At 50.3% G+C, this 23570-nt stretch overlaps 1 protein-coding gene across 1 annotated transcript in view; it reads left to right on the forward strand.

Annotated features, from left to right (window-relative positions):
- The window catches only part of Sec14l5 (SEC14 like lipid binding 5), a 38423-nt gene that overhangs the window by 12028 nt on the left and 2825 nt on the right, over positions 1-23570 (forward strand). The window contains exons 3-14 of the mRNA XM_052196563.1: positions 8559-8708; positions 9414-9545; positions 10107-10235; positions 11050-11242; positions 14014-14126; positions 15428-15617; positions 18262-18350; positions 18429-18499; positions 19077-19248; positions 19401-19535; positions 21172-21306; positions 21639-21866. Of these exons, the coding sequence (XP_052052523.1) occupies positions 8559-8708; positions 9414-9545; positions 10107-10235; positions 11050-11242; positions 14014-14126; positions 15428-15617; positions 18262-18350; positions 18429-18499; positions 19077-19248; positions 19401-19535; positions 21172-21306; positions 21639-21866 (1737 nt within the window). The remainder of the gene's footprint in view (positions 1-8558; positions 8709-9413; positions 9546-10106; positions 10236-11049; positions 11243-14013; positions 14127-15427; positions 15618-18261; positions 18351-18428; positions 18500-19076; positions 19249-19400; positions 19536-21171; positions 21307-21638; positions 21867-23570) is intronic.

The following is a 23570-nucleotide window of genomic DNA, read 5'->3' on the forward strand; positions in this document are numbered from 1 at the left end:
AGCTACAGTGTACTTACATATAATAATAAATAAATCTTAAAAACAAGCAAACAAACAAATGAAGCAGAATGTATCCAAAGAAAAAAGAAAGAAAAGCAGCAGCAACAATGAAGATCAAAACAGAAAAAGAAGACATCTTTTGAAAGGTGTCACCAAATGCCACCTCCTTCAGGCTCTTCTCAGCACTGCCACCCTGATAAATGACAAGATTACCCTAGGGCTGGGATTGCCCGTGTACAGCGGTGGTAATGTGTATAATGTGAGCACACTGGGTATGCTGTGTGCGCCAGGTCCTTGGGAAGACCCGACCTCAACATGGTTTGAAAATATGAGCTGGACTCCCCATGCTCCCCCCATGTCTGTGTGCATGACCATTTAGCTTGAGTGTAACATGATGCAAGAACCAAGAACCCATACTCTGGCTGCCAAAGGGTCAAATGCCGGCTTTTCTCCTTACAAGTGTGATTGTGGGCAAGTGGTTGAGCCTCTCCGAACTTTGGTTTCTCCATAGTCACATGCTGACTTCCTACTTTGTTGAATTGTTAGAAGGGGCAGTGAAATGCCTGGAATGTCCCATGTTGACCCTTAGCGCTCAGTGCTCTTGTTGAGATGGTGACAGGCAGGCTGACTTGGGGCTCGCCACTAGGAGCTCAAGCAAGCTTTCCTGGGCAGTGACCACACTCTAGCACATTCTCCCAAAAGAAGGCAAGGGCCCTCTTAGTTCTTGTTCTGGTGCAGGAAGGAACAGCTCATCTTTCTGCAGTGGCAGTAGGCAGCCTGTTTTCTTGGCTTTAGGACCAGAACATGAAATATGAGAGGCAGGAGAGTGGCTCAGATGTGGAGTCCTCTCCACTTGGCCAGTCCCCTGCCTTTGTCTGCCTTTCCTGGTCTCCACTGACACATCTGTAGTGGGGGGACATCAGGAAGATGTGATGGGACACCCAGACTCTATACCATTGTACCTGTGACTAGTGTTCTGTGAGAGGATCAGCAGGGCCTGGCGTCCCTTGGTGGCCATTGTCTTCGACACAGTATCTTAGAGTCATCCACTTTCCCCACTGTACCGGCGTTCTGAGGCCTCTGGGTGAGGAGGAAACCTGCCTTCCACAGTTGTAGAAAGCCACCTGCTTCCAGCCAGCATCCGCCAAGCCTGTTATCTGGGTCTCCTGATGGAATTCTCCCAGTGGGAAGAAGCTATCCACAGGCTGTGAATGCCTGGGCGCCATTCAGGTGGGACCACGGCATGGCGATACGGGTTCCCTGAATGCAAATTGTTATTTCTTCACCAAAGGTGGAGCCGGGGATGGATCTGAGGACTTCTGGGGGAAGCAGGCCATGATTAGAACCCCCCCCCCAACATGTCTGTCACTGTGAGTGCTGATTAGAACTGTCAAGGAAATGAATGGGCTGAAAGGATGGCGAGGAGGCAGCTGTGCAGGGGAGGCGCCTGGGATGAATCCCTGGAGGAAGGGCAGCTCCTTCCAGAAGGTCCCAGCGACTCACACCTCCCGCTCTTCTCAGTCTTTGAAGAGATGAGCTTTTCAAGCCTGGGACAGCAGGCACAAGGTCCCATGGCAGGACAAGCTGGGTGTGTTCTAGACCAGCAAGGCCAGTGTGGTGGGAACAGGGCAAGGGGCAGTGGGGAGGAGGCGGGGGGGGGGAGCAGGGGGAGGGGGATGGGGGATGGGGAGGGGAGAGGCTGGTTGGTGGGGTTGGAGGCCAAAGTGAGGAGTGTGAGGTTTGGATACTTGTGTGTGTGTGTGTGTGTGTGTGTATGAAAGTGACAGAGAGATACAAAGAGACAGACATATACAGATAGACACACACACACACAGAAAGAGAGAGCGTCTTTGCATGTGTGCAGTTAAATATGTAGAGGTCAACATTAGGTCTTGTCCCTCAGGCGATGTTTACTTCATTTTTGAGGCAGGGTCTCTCGCTGGCCTGGAACTTACTCACCAGGTTGATTGGCCCTGAGCTCCAGGGATCCACCTGTCTCTCCCTCCCACTGTTTCCTTGCTGGGATTACGAGTGTGTGCCACTTTGCCCGCCTTTTTGTATGTGGGTTCAAGCCTTACGCTTGCCAGGCGAGCTCTTTGCTCTCTGAGCAGCTCCCAGCTCAGGGCCTGCTCCTTGTCCTCTTATTTCACGAGCGCGGTGGTGGGGTCCTGACAGTAGTCTGACGGAGAGGATGGTGCTGCCTTGGCCTGGCAGGAATTAAAAGGCTTAGGGCAGAAAGGGAACCGACATGGCTGCGTAGGCCCTGGGCGCAATGCCTGGCTGGTTTGCACCTCCCACAGGAACAAATGCTGAGCGAGGAGTTCCTGGAGGAGAGGTGGGGCTGGGTCCACTGGACTCAAGTCCAAATTTATCATCTCATTCTGTGTGACCTGGGCGAATCACGGAGTCGGTGAGCTCCAGCTTCCTAATTAGTCAAAAGAGGACATTATCCCAAGGATGATACAGAAGAGAGCTTGCAGCTCAGGAGCACAGCCCAGACTTGCCATGGGGACAATGTTGCTTGATCCTCCATCAGTGACATCCTTGCCAATCTCTGGTGATACAGGACCTTAACCATTTTATTCTAGAGATGCGCATGACTCAGAGAGGGCTTACCCAAAGTCCCCTAGTTAGGAAGCAGCAGAAACCAGTTCTGCCTGGCCAGTTCATACACCAGCCCCTCCCTGCCCACTTCCCACATGCCACATTCTTACTGTTGAGAGAATTCTTTCTCTGGGGAGACAGAAATAACGTCTATCACCAAAGTGCCATTCCACCAAATTTCCGTATGGGAAACCGATGAGACGGTCGGGTGTACCTACAGAGCACAGTGAGGGATTGCTTATAGGAGTGTGCGGGACCCTAAGATACTGCACTGGAAGGTGAGTCTGCAGCCAGGTTGAAAGCTTCCCCGTAGCTGCATAGATGGAGTAATTCTGTCAGTTAAGCCATACATACCATATTCTTCAGTGTCACCCGAGACCGACAAGGCCACATGCACTTAGGGCAGAATGGTATGGAAGTGGCAGAGGAGTGACTGGATTCTTGGTAAGGGTCCAGTGATTCTTTCCCCCACATTCCACGGGAGAATGGCAAGAGCTCATCAGACTGATGGGTGGAGACAATTCTTGCGAGCAGGCGCAGCTGAGCTGACGAAGATGGTACCGGCTTTGCTCAGGGGATGGTGCTCTACAGCAGCTGCCCAGAGCGGACGTGGTGTCTAAGCCAGCTCTGCTGGTATTCCGTCTAAGCTCCACGCCACACCTACCTGGCAATAGCCAGGTATGCCCCGCCCCAGAGATCTGGCCCAGTATAAAAGGGGCTACTTGCCCCTCCTCTCTCTCTCTCTTCGCTCTCTTCCATCCCACTCTCACCTCTCTGCCCCTTGGGCTCTCCTCCCCTCCCCCCTCCACGTGGTCATGGCCGGCCTCCACTACTCTCTCTCTCTCTCTCTCTCTCTCTCTCTCTCTCTCTCTCTCTCTCTCTCTCTCTCTCTGCCTTTCTCTACCACTAACTCCCAACCTCTACCTTGTATAAACTCTATTCTATACCATGTCTATGTATGTGTGGTCCCTCAGGGGGAAGAGGTGCTTGGGCAGGGGCCTGCCTGGGCACCCCCTTCCCACACACCGTGCCACACTGTGCCACACTCCCTTAACCCCAATTCTCTTAACCCCTTTTTAAGCCCCTTCATTTGGTGCCGTGACTCGGATGAGAAGCGCCGGGGTTTTGCTTAAGCCCCCTTCAAGCTCCACCCTCCCTTCTGCATTGGCACCTGAGGAGCCAGCTTGTGCTATCTTCCCGGGCTGTCACTGGGTTCTGGACACCACCCGTCTACACAGCAATGAAGCTGTTTGAGGCCTAGAGAAAGGAAAGGAAGGGTCTTGCTTGGACCAGCTGGGAGCAGGTGGCTGCCCAGGGCCCCTGCAGGATCTTATATCATCTGCTCTGCCACCCTGCTTAGAGGAGAGATGCTTGTCCTGGGGGCTCTCAGGGGTCCCCCTCGGCAGCCCTTCTGGTCACTTGAGGCTCTTAGAGTCAGTCTGGGACCCAGCAGCTCTAACAAGATAGACTCAGCCATCCAGCCTCCAAGAGTTAGCTGAACAGAAATGCAATAGTTGAAAGTGGAGAAAGGAGACTTATTCACTCCGGGTTCTCCTAAAGAACAATTAAAGTGGACCAGTGACCACTGCCCACCCCACCCCCAGGTCCGTCTTTGATGCCTTGATATGAGGTTTGGGTTTAAATAGCCAGTCAGAGGTCTGGGTAGCTAAGCACTCCTGACCAAGGAAGGTGTGGCGCCACAAATCACCGGCCCACCCCTGTCTGGGCTCTAGTCTCTTCTGCAAAGTGGCTAACAGCTTGTCACATCTGTGTGACATCTCTTCCTGGGGGACAATCTGCCCCTTTGACTGGCACTAGGCTTCAGCCTTTCCTTTGTCCTAGCATGAGGCTTCTGGGAAAATTCTAGTTTCTTGAGGACCATTGTTTCAATAACCAAAGGGAGAGAGGTACAAGTATCTCTCTTTTAAAGTTTCTTTTATTTTTGAGTTTATAATATAATTGCATTTCTCCCTTTGCCTTTCTTCCCTCCAAATCCCCTCATATACCTTCCCTTGTTCCATTTCAAATTCATGACTTCTTTTTTTATTGATTTTATACATATATACACATATATGCGTATTATTCCTGAATATCAAATACAACCTGCTCAGTCTGTAGAATGTTACTTGTATGTATGTTTTCGGGGCTGACCATTTGGTACTGGCTAACCGATCGGTGTGCTCATCCCTGGGGAAGATATCTCTCCTGCTTCCAGCCTTCCTCGGTTGTCTGTGGTTCTTTGTGTAGGGCTGAGACCTCATGGGCTTTCTCCTTCAAGTGTCTGTCTAGAATGTCTCCGATCCTGGCAGGGTGAATATACAGCAATCCCAGAAGCCAGGAGTCCCCGGATGTGCTGCCCAGGGAGAAAAGACCTCACATAGATTAACTATGGGACATCACGCTTGCTGAAATCCAGCAGGACCATGTCTGCCCTCCACACTCCTGTGGAGGAATGGCTCCCTGGGCTTCTAGCACCTTTCCTCAGTCCCCTTCTCCTTCAGGGCTAGGGCAGTGTCTCCTTCCTGGAGCTGAAGGAACAGAGAGGACGTCACTGTCCTCAGATGTTGCCACTATTTTTGGACTTTGTCTGGTCCCAGGTCTGAGGCATGTAGGTTGTGCCAAGCTGGGCCGACTCTGACTGGGAGCATCTAGACTGGGTACAGAGGTGCCATCTCTGAACAATTGATCACTAGCTTGGGGGTCCTCTCTAGATACCTTCATCTGCTACCCGGGGAGGACCTCTGTACTCATAAAGAAGCACCACAGTCCAGGAGCTGAAGTAGCTTTAGAGATGTCTGCCCCGGGGACACTCCTTGTTGTTGGGGTTGACGACAATGACAAACCAAGGCGAGGGGATTGCAACTGCTTTTCCCTAGCACTGTGCACTTCAGCAGGGGCCACAGAGAGGCTAAGTGCCCTGCCTGAGGCCACACAGCACATACATGGTAGAATTAGCACCCAGGTAGGGAGGGCATTACATCACGATTCACACAGTCATGCCATGGGATGGACACACACACACACACACACACACACACACACACACTCTGAAAATACTAGCCAGCTGGTGCCTACCTAGCATCATAGCAGCTAGATCAGAAGTTTAAGGTCATCCTCCGTACATAGTGAATTCAAAGCCAGTCTGGGCCACATGAGAGTCTTCCTCAAAAAAAAAAAAAAAAAAGGAAAAGCAGTAAAAGTTCTGAGAGAAGGCTGATAGGTTGCTTTTTATGCACAAAGCAATGGGTTTCATCTCCCCAAACCATCATATGTATACACTATGATAAATATATTCATATGTAAAATGAGTACTGTATTTAAACTACTTACATTTGTATGTAGACCATCCTATGCATATTTACACACACATACAGTTATAAATGCTTATCAAATATACACAAATTCTCTACATAAACTGTAAATACTTGCTAGAAATATTTATAATTGATTTCCTAGGTTTATGGTCACATCCTTTTTGCATCAGGTATTTGTCCACAATTAGCTAATTAATTAATTAATTTCTGAAACTGGGTCTCAAGTATCTTAGGCTAGCCTTGAACTTGCTAAGAAGGTCATCCTCCTGCCTCTCCTTTCTAAGTGCTAACTCCTAATTTCGGCCATGCACTTAAGGTTTGGGTTTTTTTTTTTTTTTTTTTTTTTTTTTGGTTTTTGGTTTTTGGTTTTTGGTTTTTTGGATTTGGTTTTTTTGAGACAGGGTTTTTCTCCCTAGCTCTGGCTGTCCTGGAACTCACTCTGTAGACCAGGCTGGCCTCAAACTCAGAAATCTGCCTGTCTCTGCCTCCCAGAGTGCTGGGATTACAGGCATGTGCCACCACTGCCTGGCTTGGTTTTTTTTTGTTGTTGTTGTTGTTGTTTGTTTATTTTTATTTTATGGGTATTTGTGTTTTGCCTGTATGTATGTCTGTGTGAGGTTGTTGTATCCTGCAGTTACAAACAGTTGTGAGCTGCCATGTGGGCGTTGGGAATCGAACCTATACCCTGTGGAAGAGCAACCAGTGTGCTTAACCACTGAGCCATCTCTCTAGCCTCTTGTTTTTCCTTTTCTCTTTTTTTCTGAGACAAAATGTTATTTGTAGCCTGTAACTCACAGTGCAAAACAGGCGGGTCTCTGAGGTGCATGGTATGATTCTCAGAAGAATTTTTTTGATTTCCCCAGAAAATTTTATTGATTCCTAGAGACTCCATGAAGATGCTATGTGGACAAAAGAAAAAAGAAAAAGAAAAGAAAGTGAAAGGGGTTGGAAAGATTTCTCAGCGGGTAAAGGGGTCAGTGCCAAGCTTGGTGACCTGAGTCTGTCGCTGGGTCCCATGTGGAGAACAGATCCAGCCTCTGCAGGTTGTCTTCTGACTTGCACATCTGTGCTGTGGTGCACACTCCTCTCCTCAGGCAAATAAATAGACGTACAAACTAAAGGCAAGCCAGGAGGCCAGCTTCGAGCTTTGTGTTGCTTCTCTGGGCTCTGCCTCCCATGCTGAGATCGTAGGTGCGTGTGTGAGACCACGCCCGGCTCGTTTATTCTTTCTTTCCTTTCGTTCATTCTTGACTTAAGATTTCCCCATTTATTGTGTGTTGGTGTGGGATGTGTATGTGTGAGCTGATTCTCTCCTCCATGTATGTTTTAGGAATCAGACTTAGGTTATCAGGCTTGTTGGGAAGTTCTGGGCCATGCTTTCTTTTCTTCTAAAAAAAAAAAGATTTCAATATATTCTTGTGCGTGTGCATGCACATGTGTGTGTGTGTGTGTGGGGATTTCAGGGATTCTTTACATAAGGCCATGTAGTCTATAAATAGAAATAGTTTCTCTTCCTTTCCATCTAGATGCCCAGCTTGAAACTGAACTGTAGTTTTAAATAGAAGCGAGGAGAACTCACACCAGAGGAGTCCTATTTCTGACCCAAGGGGCAAACCATTCAGTCTTTCACCCCTGAGTGGGAGGTCACCTGTGGGTTTTTCCTATGTGGCTGACAGTTTATTGGCAAGTTTCTTTAATGAGGAGGGGGTGTTGCTTTTATCAGGGTCTCTGTCTCCTCACTTGTCTCCTTGTCCGTCTCTGTCTGTGTGTCTGTCTCTCTTGCTCTCTGACCCCCAGGGCAATTGTGTAAGTTCATCTGGTGCTCAGTAGTAAGCTCTTATCCATGTTAACAACTGGCTTTTGCACGCAGTGATAGGAACACAGATCTTGTCGGGGGAACTCACGCTCTCATTACGTTTTCTGGACAAGCATGCATGCACCAGGCGTGAAACATTCCTTCTTACTGCGCACGTCTGAGGTCCCATGTCCTTAATGCAAATTTCCAGATTTCTCTGATTGCCTGAGGGCCACACTTCTTGAAGCTACTCCAAGGCTTCTGTTAGTGTTGGTGCTGTATTCCCAGTAACGCCTTTGGGTGACAGAATAGCCCTTATTTCTTCTGGAAACCTTCCGTTGTGGGACCCATTCTGCTTGGCCCAGGTTGGAAAAAAGGCACAGGTGCTTTTCTGAGAAGAAGAAGAAGAAGAAAAAAGGACAAGTTGGTCAATTTAGGGAGACCCTGTCTCAAAATAAAACAGTAAATCGATCTGAGGATGTAGCTCAGTGTGTGAGTAGTTGCCTGGTTGGGTTCAGTCCCAAAAACACCAAAATAAGTGAATGAAAATAATGACTCGATGGGGTCTTCTCTCACTTTTTTTTTCTTTTTTTGATTTTGGTTTTTTTCGAGACAGGGTTGTCCTGGAACTCACTCTGTGGACCAGGCTGGCCTCAAACTCAGAAATCCACCTGCCTCTGCCTCCCAAGTGCTGGGATTACAGGCGTGTGCCACCACCTCCCCGGCTTCTCTCACTTTTCTGAAAAGGGTTAAGATGTGTGTGCTGTCATCGTGACTGGGCGCTTCTGTCTAGGGACAGTGTCTCTCAGGAAGGAACCCCCTCCTCACCGGCTCTCTGTCCACAGGCCTACGAGAAGCGCTTCCCCACCTGCCCGCTTATCCCAGTCTTTCTGGGTAGTGAAATCCTGGGCGAGTGGCGAAGCGCAGATGGGGCAGTGCACACCGTGGAGCGGAGTTGCAGGCTGCGAGTGGATGCCCCGCGGCTGCTGCGGAAGGTGGGCACGGGGCTGGGGTCCCGGTGTGCAGGGTGTGAACGGGTCCACTTGGGGTGGAATGAGGACCCCAGAACCTTGAGATCTGGTAGGGCCAGCAGCCAGGGAGCCCAGGCTCAGGGTCTGGGAACTAGAGCTAGATGCGGATCCGGGGACATGGAGTGGGAACATGGAGTGGGACACGGGTTTGGACCACGGCTGGATGGCGGAGGTGGGTGAGTGGTGGAAGTGACTGGGTGGCGGTGTTGCATCAGGACTGGGAAGAAGACCAGGGCAGAATGTCTGGGGACAGGACAAAGGACACCCGATGGCTTCAAGTGGGTGTATGGGTGTGTGGGTAGGTGGGTGGGGGCATTCTTGGCTTGATGGTGTTGGCAGTACAAAGCACTGAGGGTCTTTAGGGTGTGAGTTATTTGGGCAAGGCTGAGTGTCCACCCAAGGGATCTGGATTCTGTGCCAGTGTGGACCGTGGTGGCAGCGGATGTTGTCCCACTCAAGCTGGGTGTCTCTTGTTAGGCTGAGGGGCAGAGGGAGCGGGGTCTCTGTTTCTAGATTGGGGAATGACACAGGCCAGGCTAGGGAGTGAAGGAGGAGATGGAACTTGAGGTACCAGCTAAGCGATGACCCAGGCTGGGTGGCAGCAGGAGCGGGAACCAGGGATCTGGGTGACCTTGCGCTATTTCCTCTCGCTTGGGCTCCTCCTTCCAGATCGCTGGTGTGGAACACGTGGTCTTCATTCAGAGAAATGTCCTGAACTGGAGAGAGAGAACGCTGCTGATAGATGCTCACAATGAGACCTTTGCGAGCCGAGTGACGGTGAAAGAGAGCTGTCGCTACACAGTGAGCCTGCTTGCCTTCCCCATGGTCTTGATGCTGTCCCTGGCCTGTGTGTCCCGCCAGTCCCTCCTCCTCATGTTCTTTTGACCCTCAAGAGTGGGTTTTATTCCCCCTCATTTTTTTAGATCGAGTGTTACTATGTAGCCCAGGCTGGCCTGAAAACTTTCTATCCTCCTACCTCAGCCCCCTGAGGTAGGAGGTAAATATATATATATTTATGGACATATAAGGATATGTAATGATGTAATGTTTTATACGCATATATAACTATGACTATTGAAATATATCTAACACATACTGATAATTTGTATTATACAAATGATCTGCATATTATGCAACAATTTTAGCTTTCTTTCTCTGTGTATGTGATTTTTATTTTTGTGGGATTTTGTGCTGGAATTATTGGTGCACGCCAGCTTGAGAAAGGGCTCTTTGCTCCCTGCAGTCAGACTCCGCGTCATTGTCTGGGTGCAGAATGCTGTCCATGGCAGGCCAGAAGAACCCCTGGAGAGGCACAGGGCCACCCATACTGAGGCCCCGCCATGGCCCCTTCCCCTCCTGCAGGTCCATCCTGAGAATGAAGACTGGACTTGCTTTGAGCAGTCGGCCTCCCTGGATGTCCGCTCTTTCTTTGGCTTTGAGAGCACTTTGGAGAAGATCGCCATGAAGCAGTACACTGCCAACGTCAAGAGGGTGAGGAGACTGAGCTAGCCACAGCAGGAAGGTGCCCAGGCCCGATAGCAGCCCTGACTTTCCTGGGCCTCGGTTCTCTTGTTTTTAAGAATGAACACTGATGACCGAATCAGTGAGGCCACCAAAGGGGAGAGCTGGCCTATAGCGGGGGCATCCTGACATTGTCCCAGGACTCCAAGATGTTTCAGCAAGTTCACGTCTGGGCTACAGAGCAAGTTCAAGGCTGGCCTAGGCAACTCAGTGAGACAAACCACTGGAGGCAGAGATTAGCAGCGAAGCCCTTGCCTAGTGTGCGTGAGGCCCTGGGTTCAATCCCCAGGACCAGATCTGGGAGTGTCCCTGGGGCCAGGGCCATGAGAATACTGGCCTAGAATCCCGCAGTGAGGGGCAGAGGGTGTGGTTCAACAGTAGAGCACCGGCCTAGAACTACTCAGTGAGGGATGTGGAGGTGTAGCTGGGTGGTAGAGCACCTGCCTAGCATACGGGAGACCTAGGGTTCCACTCCCAACACCACAAAGTCACTGCTTGGCTCGGTGGCCTTAGGCTCCAGGTCAGAGGATGGACCACCATCCACCAGACAAATAGTCTGCTTTTGGTGACATGCTTTACCTGATGCATTACTGATATAAAACTAAGCTCGCTGCGTTTTTTCTGTGCTCGGTCTTGTCCCGCTCTGCTCTTCCTGGCCACATATTAGCTGCACAATGGCCATATGTCAGGGCTAGGGACTGAGCATGCGTTGCTCCTCAGGGCTGGTGCGGTGACCTTGTGATGCTGCTTGTTTGGTGACATCTTTTGGGTCTGTTGCTTCCAGGGGAAGGAGGTGATAGAACACTATCTGAATGAGCTCATCTCCCAGGGGACGTCCCACATTCCTCGCTGGACACCAGCCCCAGTCCGGGAGGAGGGTTTCCGCAGACAGCCTGTGCCCCGGTGCCCTAGCTCCTTGGAGACGGATGGCCCCAGCGATGCTCCAGGCCCTGCTCCCGAGATGGCCATGGCTGATGGTAGGTGGCTGCAGAGAGCCAGTATGCAAGTCTGTGCCCTCACCTCTGGCACCAGGAAGCCTGCCACCCTGCCAAGATCTCTGAGAGTGGAGAGGGGCACTGCCCATTGCCAGGACTGGGGACAGTGTGGCACCCACTCAGCCTCCCCCCCCCCCCTTGCTTCTTAGAGCTGATCTATTTCTAGCCCAGGAACTGACCTCTGGTGGTTTTAAGATATTTTTAATTGCACGAGTAATGCAGGATCATGGTAGGAAAATATCTAAACAAAGATGAGAAATGAGGAGTAATGGCTGGAGAGGGGGCCCAGTCAATAAAGCGCTTGCCTTGCACACAGGAACGGTGTCCCCCAGAGCCCACCCAAGAAGCCAGGAGACATGGTGGCACTCACATGTGATCCTAGCATGAGAGAGGTGCCAGCTAACTGGAGAGCCCTAGGCCAGTGAGAGATTCTGCTTCAAACAAAACCAAGGTAGATGGTACCTGAGGACAAACCTGAAGTTGGCCTCTGCGTACACACATGCACACACAAGAGAAAAGGATGCAGAGTCTGCCTCTCCCTAGTGTCTTGAATACTTTTGTGTTTCATGAAAGGGTATATGGTGCAAGAGGGACATACACTCACACACATGTGCACATGCATACTCACACTTGGAGACTATGGAGGAGATGAGAACATGCCCTGCATCCTGTCTGTATGCTACCAGACAAATACCACGCACACCCTGGCTCTCCATAGTACAATGGGAACGACTGGAGCCTTACTTCCTAAGGTTGGCTTCATTGTTATCATTATTGTTAGAGATAGAAGCTGGCCCTGTTTTTGATAGGCTGCTGAGGATGGCCTTGAACTTGATCTCCCACCTGATCTCCCACCTCCTACATGCTAGAATTACAGGCATGTGTCACCATGATGCTGGCAATTTTAGCTTCCTTCAAAACTTCATACAAATCACATAGTATGTAAAATCATGTAATATGGGAGTGCTTGTCATAGCTCAGTGTAGATGCCTGCGGATTCATTGTTTGACTAGGGCTTCTCTCTGTTAGCTCAGGCTAGCTTTGAATTTGAGGTCCTCCTGCATTTTGGGATTACGAAACACTTCCATGCCTGGATACTTTTATCTTTAATTTTTTTCTAAATTTATTTATTGGTGTGTGTGTGTGTGTGTGTGTGTGTGTGTGCCATAGCTCATATGTAGAGATCAGAGGACAATTTGTGGGAGTCATGTTTTTCCTTCTACTGTGTGGGTTTTGGGGATCGGACTCAGGCCATCAGGTTTGGTAGCAAATATCTTTACCTAATGAGCCATCTCATCAGCTCCCCAGAGTTTTGTTTTCAAATGGGTCTCAAGTATCCCAGGTTATGATGCTGTGGAGCTGAGGATGATAGTGAACTCCTGGTCCTTCTGCGGCTTCTCCCTAGTGTTGGATTACAGGTGTTTATCACCATGCCTGTCTGATGTACATGTACATGTATGTGCATATGTGTGTCTTTTAATTACCAAAAAATGGTCCATCTTTTCACTGAAGGAATGAAAAAATGGTTTTACTATTATACACAGTACAACATTGTTTTAGTGGTTTCTTTGGCTTCTTTGTTTTTTGAGTCAGAGTCTTATCATGTGACTTTGGCTGACCTAAAACCTGCTCTGTAGACCAGGCTGGCCTCCACCTCACAGAGATCATCCTGTTTCTGCCTCCTCAGAACCATGCCTGGCCTTATTTATTCATTTTTGAGATAAATTTATTTTAAGGTATTTTCTCATGTAGCCCAGACAGATCTTTAACTCCTAATACTCCTGTCTCTGCCTCCCAGGTGCTGAATTTATAGATGTGCACCACCCTGCCCAGGGACAGTTCAGTCTGTTGATGTGATGTTAAAACAAAAATACAGGCCAGAGAGTTGGCAGTGTTCAGACCCTCATCCCAGGGAGTGAGGATCATCTCCACACCTGAGGCCTGGAGGGAAGCCTCTGCCGGTGGAAATGTCCGGGCTTGCTCACCACAAGTTTTCAAAACCATCTAGAAAGATGAATTTGTAACTTTTGTGGCTGTTTCTGGATCCTGACTAGGAACCACATCTCAGAGCTATGACAATTGGCAAGCCACACAGGGCACAGACCATGTCACCAGATGTGGCGGCTGGTTCCATGCCGACTTGACACAAGCTGGAGTCATCTGAAAGGAGGGAACCTCCATTGAGAAAATGCCTCCTCCATCGGTCTGGATGTTGGTCCTTCTCTTAATTAGTGTTGGATGGGGAGGGCCCAGGCTATTGCGGGTGGTGTCATCCTGGTGGTCTTGAGTTCTATAAGAAAGCAAGCTGAGCAAGCCATGGGGTGTAGGCCAGTAAGCAGCACCCCTCCGTGGCCTCCGCATCAGCCTCTGCCTCCAGGTTCCTGCCTTGTGTGAGTTCCTGTCTGACTTCCTTCAATAAGGAATAGGGATATGGAAATGTAAACCAAATAAATCCTTTCCTCCCCAAGTTGCCTTGGTGACAGTGTTTCATCACAGCCATAGTAACCCTGGCTAAGACAGCAGATGTGGTAGGCAGTGTGACCCAGCACGCAAGAGGTGTAGGCAGGAAGATCAGGGGCTCAAGGATACCCTCTGCTTTATGGTGTTGTGGAGTCTAGCCTGGGGTACATGAGACCCTGTCTCAAAACAAAATAAAACACACAAACAACAAAGAATAAAACAAAGGAGAACTGAGGGAGACAGGATAACCCCTCGCTTCCTCTACCCTGAGATCCCTAGTCTTCTTCCTCCAGGGGACAAGCTGGATGCAGACTACATTGAGAGGTGCCTGGGCCATCTCAGTCCCATGCAGGAGAGTTGCCTGGTCCAGCTTCGGCACTGGTTACAGGAGACCCACAAAGGCAAGGTGGGTGTGGCCTCGCACTTCGATGACAGGAGTCAGCCCAGGGCAGAGGGGAGGGGTGATAATGAGCTTGTGCCGTCAGTGAGAACTTGGGGTTTGCTTCGTTTGGTTTACATCTGTCCTGCCTTTCACACACACACACACACACACACACACACACACACACAGGCCACTCCCTCCTGCGAGTGATGTATGGGGTCAGAAATTCTTTTTAGTAGTGTTTATTCTGTCTATTGTAAAATGCTAATAACATCTCTAATCTCCAATTTGGGAAATATCAGTACCTTGCCCTGTCCAGGTACGACAACTCAAAATGGCCCTTAGCAATTACATATGTCCTCTGGGGATGTGCGTGTGTGTGTGTGTGTGTGTGTGTGTGTGTGTGTGTGTGTGTGCAGTCATGTGCAGTTGGGAATCATAGCTATATAGTACCATGCTCATTTGACCATGGAAACTGTCCTTTTCTAAGAGATGTGTGACTTAAGAAGGGTGTTTGTTGATTGTCTATGGATTTTGCCTTTAGGTTCTAGCCCTGGTAATGGGGCTGTGCACCACCTATGTCAGCCCCAAGCAGAATTCTGTTGTCAGTTCTACCGAATCAGAACTTCTTGCTTAGGCATGGACCGTGTACATTTGCCTGCCCTGCCCTGGAGCCAGACAAGGGAGCAGCTCCGTGTGGGCCTATAGCATAACCAGTCACTTCTATTTCTGCAAATGTAAAAATAGTGTTGGCCACAAATGCAGAGCCACAGCAAACGCTTAGGGTGGAATCTGGTGCAAAGAAAGAACCCCAGAAACCAATGGTCTACTAGGAAAGGAGGAGGAGAAAGCAGGGGGGAGGGGAGGGGAGGGGAGGGGGAGAGGAGGGGAGGGAGGGGGGAGGGGAGGGGAAAGAGTAGGGGAGAGAGGAGGGGGAGGGGAGGGGGAAAGAGTAGGGGAGAGAGGAGGGGGAGGGGAGGGGGGAGAGGAGGGAGGAGGGGAGGGGAGGAGGAGGGAGGGGGAGAGGAGGGGGGGGAGGGGAGGGGGAGGGGAGGAGTATGGGGAGAGGAGGGGAGGGGAGGAGGAGGGAGGAGGGGTGGGGAGGAGGTGTTACCCTAAGGAAAGGTACTATTTTTAGAACAAACAGTGAGGGATGCTAGGCAGCTGCCCTGCACAGCTGTCACTGCAGCCCTCCCCTTGGCCTCTCTGCTGTGGGCTATCTTCCCCAGCTGTTTCGCAGATGAGGTAAGAGGCCCATTCTGTCACTTCATCTCAAGGGTTGGAAGTCCCATTCTATGGTCTTCTCTTTCCTCTGTCTCTCTCAGATCCCCAAGGATGAGCATATCCTGCGCTTCCTGAGGGCACGAGACTTCCACCTGGACAAGGCCCGGGACATGCTGTGCCAGTCCCTGAGCTGGCGGAAGCAGCATCAGGTGGATCTCCTTCTGCAGACCTGGCGGCCCCCCGCCCCCCTGCAGGAGTTCTATGCCGGAGGCTGGCACTACCAGGATATAGGTGCGTCCCACACCTGAGCCATGTGTGAAAGCCAAGCGTGTTCTCTAAAGGATGTGCCCATGCTGACACCGCAGATTACCTTTTAGCTCCCTGGGACATCTGGAGACACCTAGGATGTATTACCCAGCTCTGAAGAGAGTGGAATAGGCACAGGGTTTTAGTTTGGGGAGAATGTTTCTGCTCCCAACATCACCACACATAGGCTCACCGATATGGTATTGATTTACTTAGGCAGCCATAGCCATCTAGGTACAAAACAACAGACGCCAGCCTGGAGGTCGGAAGTCTGAGATTCAGGAGGCAGCAGGACTTGGGATGGAGTGTTGCTGAGTCCGCACAAAGCCTTAGGTCTGGGCATCAGCACTGCACTGATCTGGGTTTGGTGGTATGCATCTTAGGGTTTTCCTGCTGTGAAGAGGCATCATGACCAAGGCAACTTTTATAAAGGAAAATATTTAATTGTGGTTAGTTTGCAGTTTCGGAGGTTCAGTCCACTGTCGTCATGGTGGGAAGCATGGCGGTGTGCAGGCAGACATGGTGCTGGGGAAGGAGCCCAGAGATTTATATCTTACCATATAGGCAGCAGAAGGAGACTGTGTGCCACACTGGGAGGAGCTTAAGCATGGGAGACCTCGAAGCCCACCCCCACAGTGACGCACTTCCTCTGTCAAGGCCACGCCTCCTAAGAGTGCCCCTCCCTATGGCTAAGCATTCAAACACACAAATCTCTGGGGAGGCTATACCTATTTAGGCCACCACAACATCTGAAATCCCAATACTCAAGAGGTGGAGGCAGGAGGATCAGAAGTTTAAGGTTAATGTCCACTATAAAATGAATTCAAAGCCAGCCTGGGCTAGAGATTCTGTTATTCACAAAACAAACACACAAATGAACAAATAAACAAATGGAGTCTGGAAGCTCTGGGAGGGTTCTCCATCTCCTCTTCCAGCTCTTGATGGCCCTGAATCTGTGGCTGTATCATTCTCAATTTCTGTACCTACTTGGAATGCATGGCCTTTCCTGTGGGTATCTCTGTGTCCCTCACCGCCTTGCAGGATCTCTGGGTCATTTAGAACCCGCCCTACCTCCATCCTGAGGTCACTGGGAGATCCTTAATTGACAGCTGCAGCTCCAGTAACAATGTTCTGGGGGACATAAGATTTGGGGAGACAGTATTCTTTCTCTTTTTTCTTTTTTCTTTCTTTCTTTCTTTTTTTCTTTTTTCTTTCTTTCTTTCTTTTTTTTTGGTTTTTTGGATTTTTTTTTTTTTTTTTTTTTTTTTTTTGAGACAGGGTTTCTCTGTGTAGTCCTGGCTGTCCTGGAACTCACTCTGTAGACCAGGCTGGCCTCGAACTCAGAAATCTGCCTGCCTCTGCCTCCCAAGTACTGGGATTAAAGGCATGTGCCACCACCTCCCGGCTAAACATTTTCTGTAATTAAAAGTGGTCTGAGCGCATGTGTGAGCGTGGAGACGGGAAGACAACCTTCCTGTTTGATGTGTGTCTCACTGAACCTGCAGCTCATGGGCAGCAGAGACAAGGCTGACCGGCCAGAAGCCCTGGAGACTGTCTCTGACTCCCCAGCCCTGGTGTCACACACCACCACCAAGCTGGCCTTGAACTTACAGAGACCCAGCTGTCTCTGCTTCCTGCTGCAACTAAAGGTGCGCATCGTTGCTGATGTGCACGACTATTCATGGATCTGTCTGGCTTCAAAAAACATGGGATCTGGGGCTGGAGAGATGGCTTGGTGGTTAAGAGCACTGACTTCTCTTCCAGAGGTCCTGAGTTCAATTCCCAGCAACCACAGCCATCTGTAAAAGGATCCCATGCCTTTGTGTGGTGTGTTTGAAGACAGCTACAGTGTACTCATATTCATAAAACAAATAAGTAAATCTTGCCAGGCAGTGTTGGCACATGCCTGTAATCCCAGCACTTGGGAGACAGACAGAGGCAGGCGGATTTCTGAGTTCGAGGCCAGCCTGGTCTACAGAATGTGTTCCAGGACAGCCAGGAAAAACCAAAATAAATAAATAAATAAATAAATAATAAATAAATAAAATAAAAAACCCCAAACAACAAAAAAAAAAACAAAAACTCAACTCCCCAAATATATATACATATATACATACACACATACACATAAACACATATATACATACATACACACATATACATAAACACACATATATATACATACACACATATACATATATATGTAAATCTTAAAAAACAATGGGATAGAATCTGGATAAGACTTAATTCTTCAAACTTTGATAGCAAGTGCTTTACTGACAGCACTCTCTATAACCATTAGAAAAAAGAAAGGAAAAGAAAAAAATTTAAGTGAACTACTGACTTCAGTTTTAGGTAGGAAGGGTAGCAAGATGGTGCCTGTCCCCTTCCCTCCCCAGGCTCTCCCCGCTATGTTTGAATGCGTTTCTGTGTTTAGTTTTCGAAAGAGGTGGCTAAGTGCTCTCAGAAGCAGGCACAGTAAGTGCGGAAGGTCCCTGGGCGAACTCCCAGCGACCTCTGCTCCTAGGTGGCGAGTTCGGTTCTTAAGCACGGCTTTGACTGGTTCCAGTTGTCAATACCCCCCTAAAAGACTTCTCTTCTCTGTTCTGGGCTTTGCCCACCCGCAAAGATGGCCGTCCCCTGTACATCCTGCGCCTGGGACAGATGGACACCAAAGGCCTGATGAAGGCAGTAGGAGAGGAAGCTTTGCTGCAGCACGTGAGTCAGGGCGGAGTCTGGGCCTGTGGGCGGAGCAGCATAATGGGCTGTTGTCAGCCACCCATGCCTGCCTTCTAGGTTCTTTCTGTCAACGAGGAAGGACAGAAGAGATGCGAAGGAAACACGAGACAATTTGGCCGTCCCATCAGGCAAGAACCCGAGTAGGGGGCAAACCGCCCAAAGAATGCTAGTTAATGTTTACTGCTTTCTGCGCTCGTGTGCGGTCCGGTGGCTGGCTGGGCGCCGTGGGACCGCGATGTCCTTAGTTCTTACCCGATCCGGTCGGGGTAGAGCCCCTTTCCTGGTTTTTGCTGGTGGAGAAACTGTGACTCTGGCTGAGCCAATCTGAGCTGTTCCTGACTGGTTCCACCACCACCCACCCACCCCTCCCGTCGGCTCCATAGGCTCCGCCCCTTTGCTTCCCTGGGCAGCCTTCCGGTGAAAGTGTCCCATATCCCCTGCTCCCAGCCCTGCCTTCCTGAATCCTCTGCTCTGTCCTAGGTGTCTGGGAGGGCGCTGGAGGCCATAGGACGTGACCTGTGTTCTCCAGTGACCCCTTTCCTCCCTCTCCCTCTTCACATTTCCATTCCTGTGAAAGTGTCCTGTGTCCCCTGTTCCCAGCCGTGCCTTCCTGAACTCTCTGCTCTGTCCCAGGAGTCAGGGAGGGTGCTGGAGGGCATGGACCTGACAGAGTCAGGTAGAGCCCCGATCTTGTGTTTGTCACAGTTCCTGGACCTGCCTCCTGGACCTGGAGGGCCTCAACATGCGGCATTTGTGGCGTCCTGGGGTGAAAGCCCTGCTGCGGATGATCGAGGTGGTGGAGGACAATTACCCCGAGACTCTGGGCAGGCTGCTTATCGTGCGCGCTCCCCGAGTGTTCCCGGTGCTATGGACGCTGGTGAGAGCAAGGGCCAGAGAGGGGCCACATAAAGGAAGGGTGAATCTTTTACCTGAATGATCCTGAACCCACAGAGATGATGCGGATCCAGGGTTATCGGGGTTTCCATCGCCTTTCGTGTAAACACGACCCTGTCTTGCCCCCACCCCCAGGTCAGCCCCTTCATCAATGAGAACACCCGGCGGAAGTTCCTCATCTACAGTGGCAGCAACTACCAGGGCCCTGGCGGCCTAGTGGACTATCTGGATAAGGATGTGATCCCTGACTTCCTGGGAGGAGAGAGCGTGGTGAGGCAGGCTGCCGTCCTGGGCCCCAGAAGGGAGTGGGTCCTGCGGACAGGAAGCCAATGAGACGAACAAACAGTACCTTAGGTGACCCCTCTGCTCTCACAGTGGGGACACGCTGGCTTTAAGTGGGGACAGGGCTGGTTATAGAAGCTCCCCAGAGAGGTGATAGCTCTGGGGGTGAGCCTTCCTTTGGCTCTTCAAAGGCAGTGAGGGATGGAGGCGCTACAGATGTCAGAGTACTGGCTGGGGCTGGAGTCATGGTTCTGCAGCTGAGGGCACTGGCTGCTTTCCTCTGAGAACCTGGATTTGATTCCAGCCCCTACATGGAGGTTCACAACCAGCTTTAACTCCAGTCTCATGGAGTCTAATGACCTCTCCTGGCTTTCACAGGCACCGCATGCACGTGGTACATAAACATGCATACACAGGCAAAACACCCATCCACATAACTGTTAAAAATTTAAAACCCGAGTACTTGCTGTGTACGCTCCTCCGTTCTCCAGCACAGACGCCAGGCAGCAGGCTTGTGCCACTTGTTGGTAAAACGGTTTTGTTAGAAACTGCCTAGCCTGAATGTGCTCACTCTTGTGATACAAATGTCTGGTTTCCAGTTTGCTGAAGGACAAAGGGTAAGGAGGACCTTGCTCTGCTATTCCCTCTCCCCTTTTGTTTTCAAAGTGAACAAGGAAAAACTGTTGTGTGTTGATGCTTGGGGTCTGAGATTGGCCACCTACGGTAGCTTTGGATGGAAGACATCTATAGAACTAGACTGGCTCTCCACTGGTCAGTTCCCACTGTGGAAGAAAAGATGCTGCCCTTACCCCTAGTGTGCTGCAGAAGCAGGAAGCACATCTAGACAGACAGCATGAAAAGGGTTCAGAGTGCATGGGGCTACACACACACACACACACACACACACAACGAACACACGATATACATACGAGCAAGCACATACACACATACACATCACACACACAAATATGAACACACACATGCAAATATGAACACACACACAATCTCACGAGCACATGCACACATACACATGCACACACACATGCACATATGCACACACACACACACACACACACACACTCACCACAGCGTGCATATGGAGGTTGGAGAAAAGCTTGCAGGAGTCACTCTCTCTCTTCAATATGTGGGGTCCAGAGGATGGAACTCAGATCTTTAGACTTGGTGGCAAGTGCCCTTACCTACTGGACCTTGTCATCAAATTCTGTTCATTTTGCTTTTGAGAAGGATCTCACTGTTTAGCCCAGGCTGGCCTAGAACTCAGGAATCCCTGTCCTCAACCTCCTGAATGCTGGACTATAGGCATATACCATCACACTTGACTTAAAATTTTGTGCCCTGATCAGCCATGCTCTCCCGTGTGATCTTGAGAAAGTAGCATGACATCTCTAAGCCTCTATCCTTCTTCTGTAACATGAGAAGAGTGTATCTTATCCTGCTATTGGTTCTGTGGGCTTCAGAGGGTGGTGTCACAGGAGCCAGTGTCCTGCTCAATAGCGGTCACAATCCTAAGCTGTTTCAGGGCTCACAGGACACCTAATGAGAGGCCAAAGGAGACTCAACAACCCTGACCATTTTTTTTTTTGTCTTTGAAACCTCTCCTCAGTGTAATGTTCCAGAAGGAGGGATGGTCCCCAAATCCCTGTATCTGACAGAAGAGGAGCAGGAGCAGGCAGACCAGCTACGACAGTGGAGTGAGACCTACCACTCAGCCAGTGTGCTCCGTGGGATCCCCCATGAGGTACCACCTGCTGCCACCTGACCCGAGTGGGCATGGCCCGGGTGGTATCATGTTCCTTCAGATTGGGTATGGGTGATTCCAGTCACTCAGTTTCAACTCAATCCGAGAAGCTCTGGGACGTGGGATGGTTGCAGAATCCCTGGGTGTGCTCACACCCCAGGCACCTGCAGGTCATCCCAGGTGACCAGGCCTTTCAGAAAGAGTCAGGGTTCTGGGTGGAGGGAATAATGGGAGAGTCTTAGCAGCTTCTCCTGACCACAGAGAGACTGAAAAATGACCAGTGGTGAGCACCCTGACCTTGGGACTCTCCCGTCTCTTCTCCCATGATGCAGGTTGCCATGGAGATACCAGAAGGGGAGTCGGTCATCACCTGGGACTTTGATATCCTCAGAGGGGATGTGGTGTTCAGCCTGTATCATGCAAAGCAGGCACCCAAGCTCAGTCCCCAGGAGTCTGGGGTTAGAGCCAGTGGGCAGCTGATCGACAAGAGCTGGGTCCTGGGGGTGGATTACAGCCGTGTAGAGGCGCCCCTCATCTGCCGGGAAGGGCAGAGCATTCAGGTGTGTAGCTGTGGGCTTTTCTTACTATCTTAGCCTGGGGGATCAAGTCTCACCCCAGGCCTCTGGGGGAGACACTGCAGACAGCAGATATGCTCCCGGCTTCTGGTGCCCTGAAGGGCAGTTGGGGAGAAACGCCTGCTGTGTTTGTGATATAGGAGTCCCCCACATTGCAGAAGGCTAAGTGGAGGGAGCAAGGGGAAGCTAAGAGGCAGCTGGAAGCCTGGGGAACTGTTGGAGCCTCATTTTCCCCCTGGAGAAAAGAAATCACTAAAGGGCCTAAATAAGCTAAGTGTGGCCCTGGTAATGAAGTGCTTGCCTTACAAACACAAAGACTTGGGGTTGATCCTCAGAGCCCATGGGGAAAAAAACCACATGCCGGGACACACACACACACACACACACACACACACACACACACACACACACACGCATGCATGCACATGCACACACTTGCAGGTGTACGCCCCAGGTGACTACACCTGGTGCCGTTTAAATCAAAGTTTCTCATCTCTAAATTCAGGAGGACTACAGGTCCAAAGTTGAGGAGCCTGCAGGGAACCCCTTCTTGCTTTTTTGGTAGGTCTTTGCCTCATGGACACATAACTGCAGCCCCCCACCCCCAACCTTATAAGGCTCTGTCCTCCATGTCTGTTTTGTGCCTCAAGGTCCCTTCCCCTCTTTCCTATAAGGAGAGTAGTTGTGTTTAGGATTGACCCTGGAAAGTGGGAGAAATATCCCGATAAGATTGTCTTCTGAGGTTCTGAGTGGATATGGATTTGGGGGACACTGCTCAGCCCGTGTCCTCACCCCATGGTGGGTGGAGGCTTCCCCCGACTCTTCCCCATATGAGTTCATTACAGAAGGGGGTTTTGAGGGTGGCTGGGCTTGGAGGAGGAGCTGATGTTCAGGCGGAGGCGGGAATGGTGAGAACTAGGCTGGAGATACAGGACATGTCACAGGGCTGGTGCTGAGCTGTGGAGCAGGAAGGCAGGTGGAAGCCACCCCCCCCCAGCAGCCAGATCAAGCACCCTAAGACCTTGTCCTCAGAACCACCCCCACTATGAATTTCTGAAGGCAGGGCTGCGAACCCACATCTCCTGTCTCCCAGGACTCCAACATTGAGGTTTCCACAGGGAGCTAGACACTATGGGTCTAGGAGCAGAATGTGGATGGGTGACTGGGATGTGAGCTGTCTTTCTCACCCCCACCGTCTCCCTGTGAGGCCAGTGTTATAGGTGGAATATTACACCCCTGTACACATACACATACACTCTCAGGCATACAAACACACATATGCACATGTACACATGTATGTACACATACACATATACACACATAAATGCACATGTACACATATATGTACACAGACACACACACTCTGACACATATGTACATATACATACACACATTTATGCACACACATGTATATACACATTTATACATAAACATCCACATGCACATATATGCACAGATACATACCCACCAAAACACAAACACACACATTTTACATATACACACACACTCGTGTGTGCACACAGACACACACACATCAATACACACAGTGAGAATCCCCTGGCTCTGTGAGTGTCCTGGACCTTACTGAAAGTTCTGTGGAGGTCACAGCCAGCTCCAAACACCCCCTCGGTTTTTCCTCAGAGCCGCCCACCTCTAACTTCCCCCTCCCCCATTCATGCACACACTCTC

The sequence above is a fragment of the Apodemus sylvaticus genome, chromosome 10 (genome assembly GCF_947179515.1).
Source record: "Apodemus sylvaticus chromosome 10, mApoSyl1.1, whole genome shotgun sequence".
NCBI lineage: Eukaryota > Metazoa > Chordata > Mammalia > Rodentia > Muridae > Apodemus > Apodemus sylvaticus.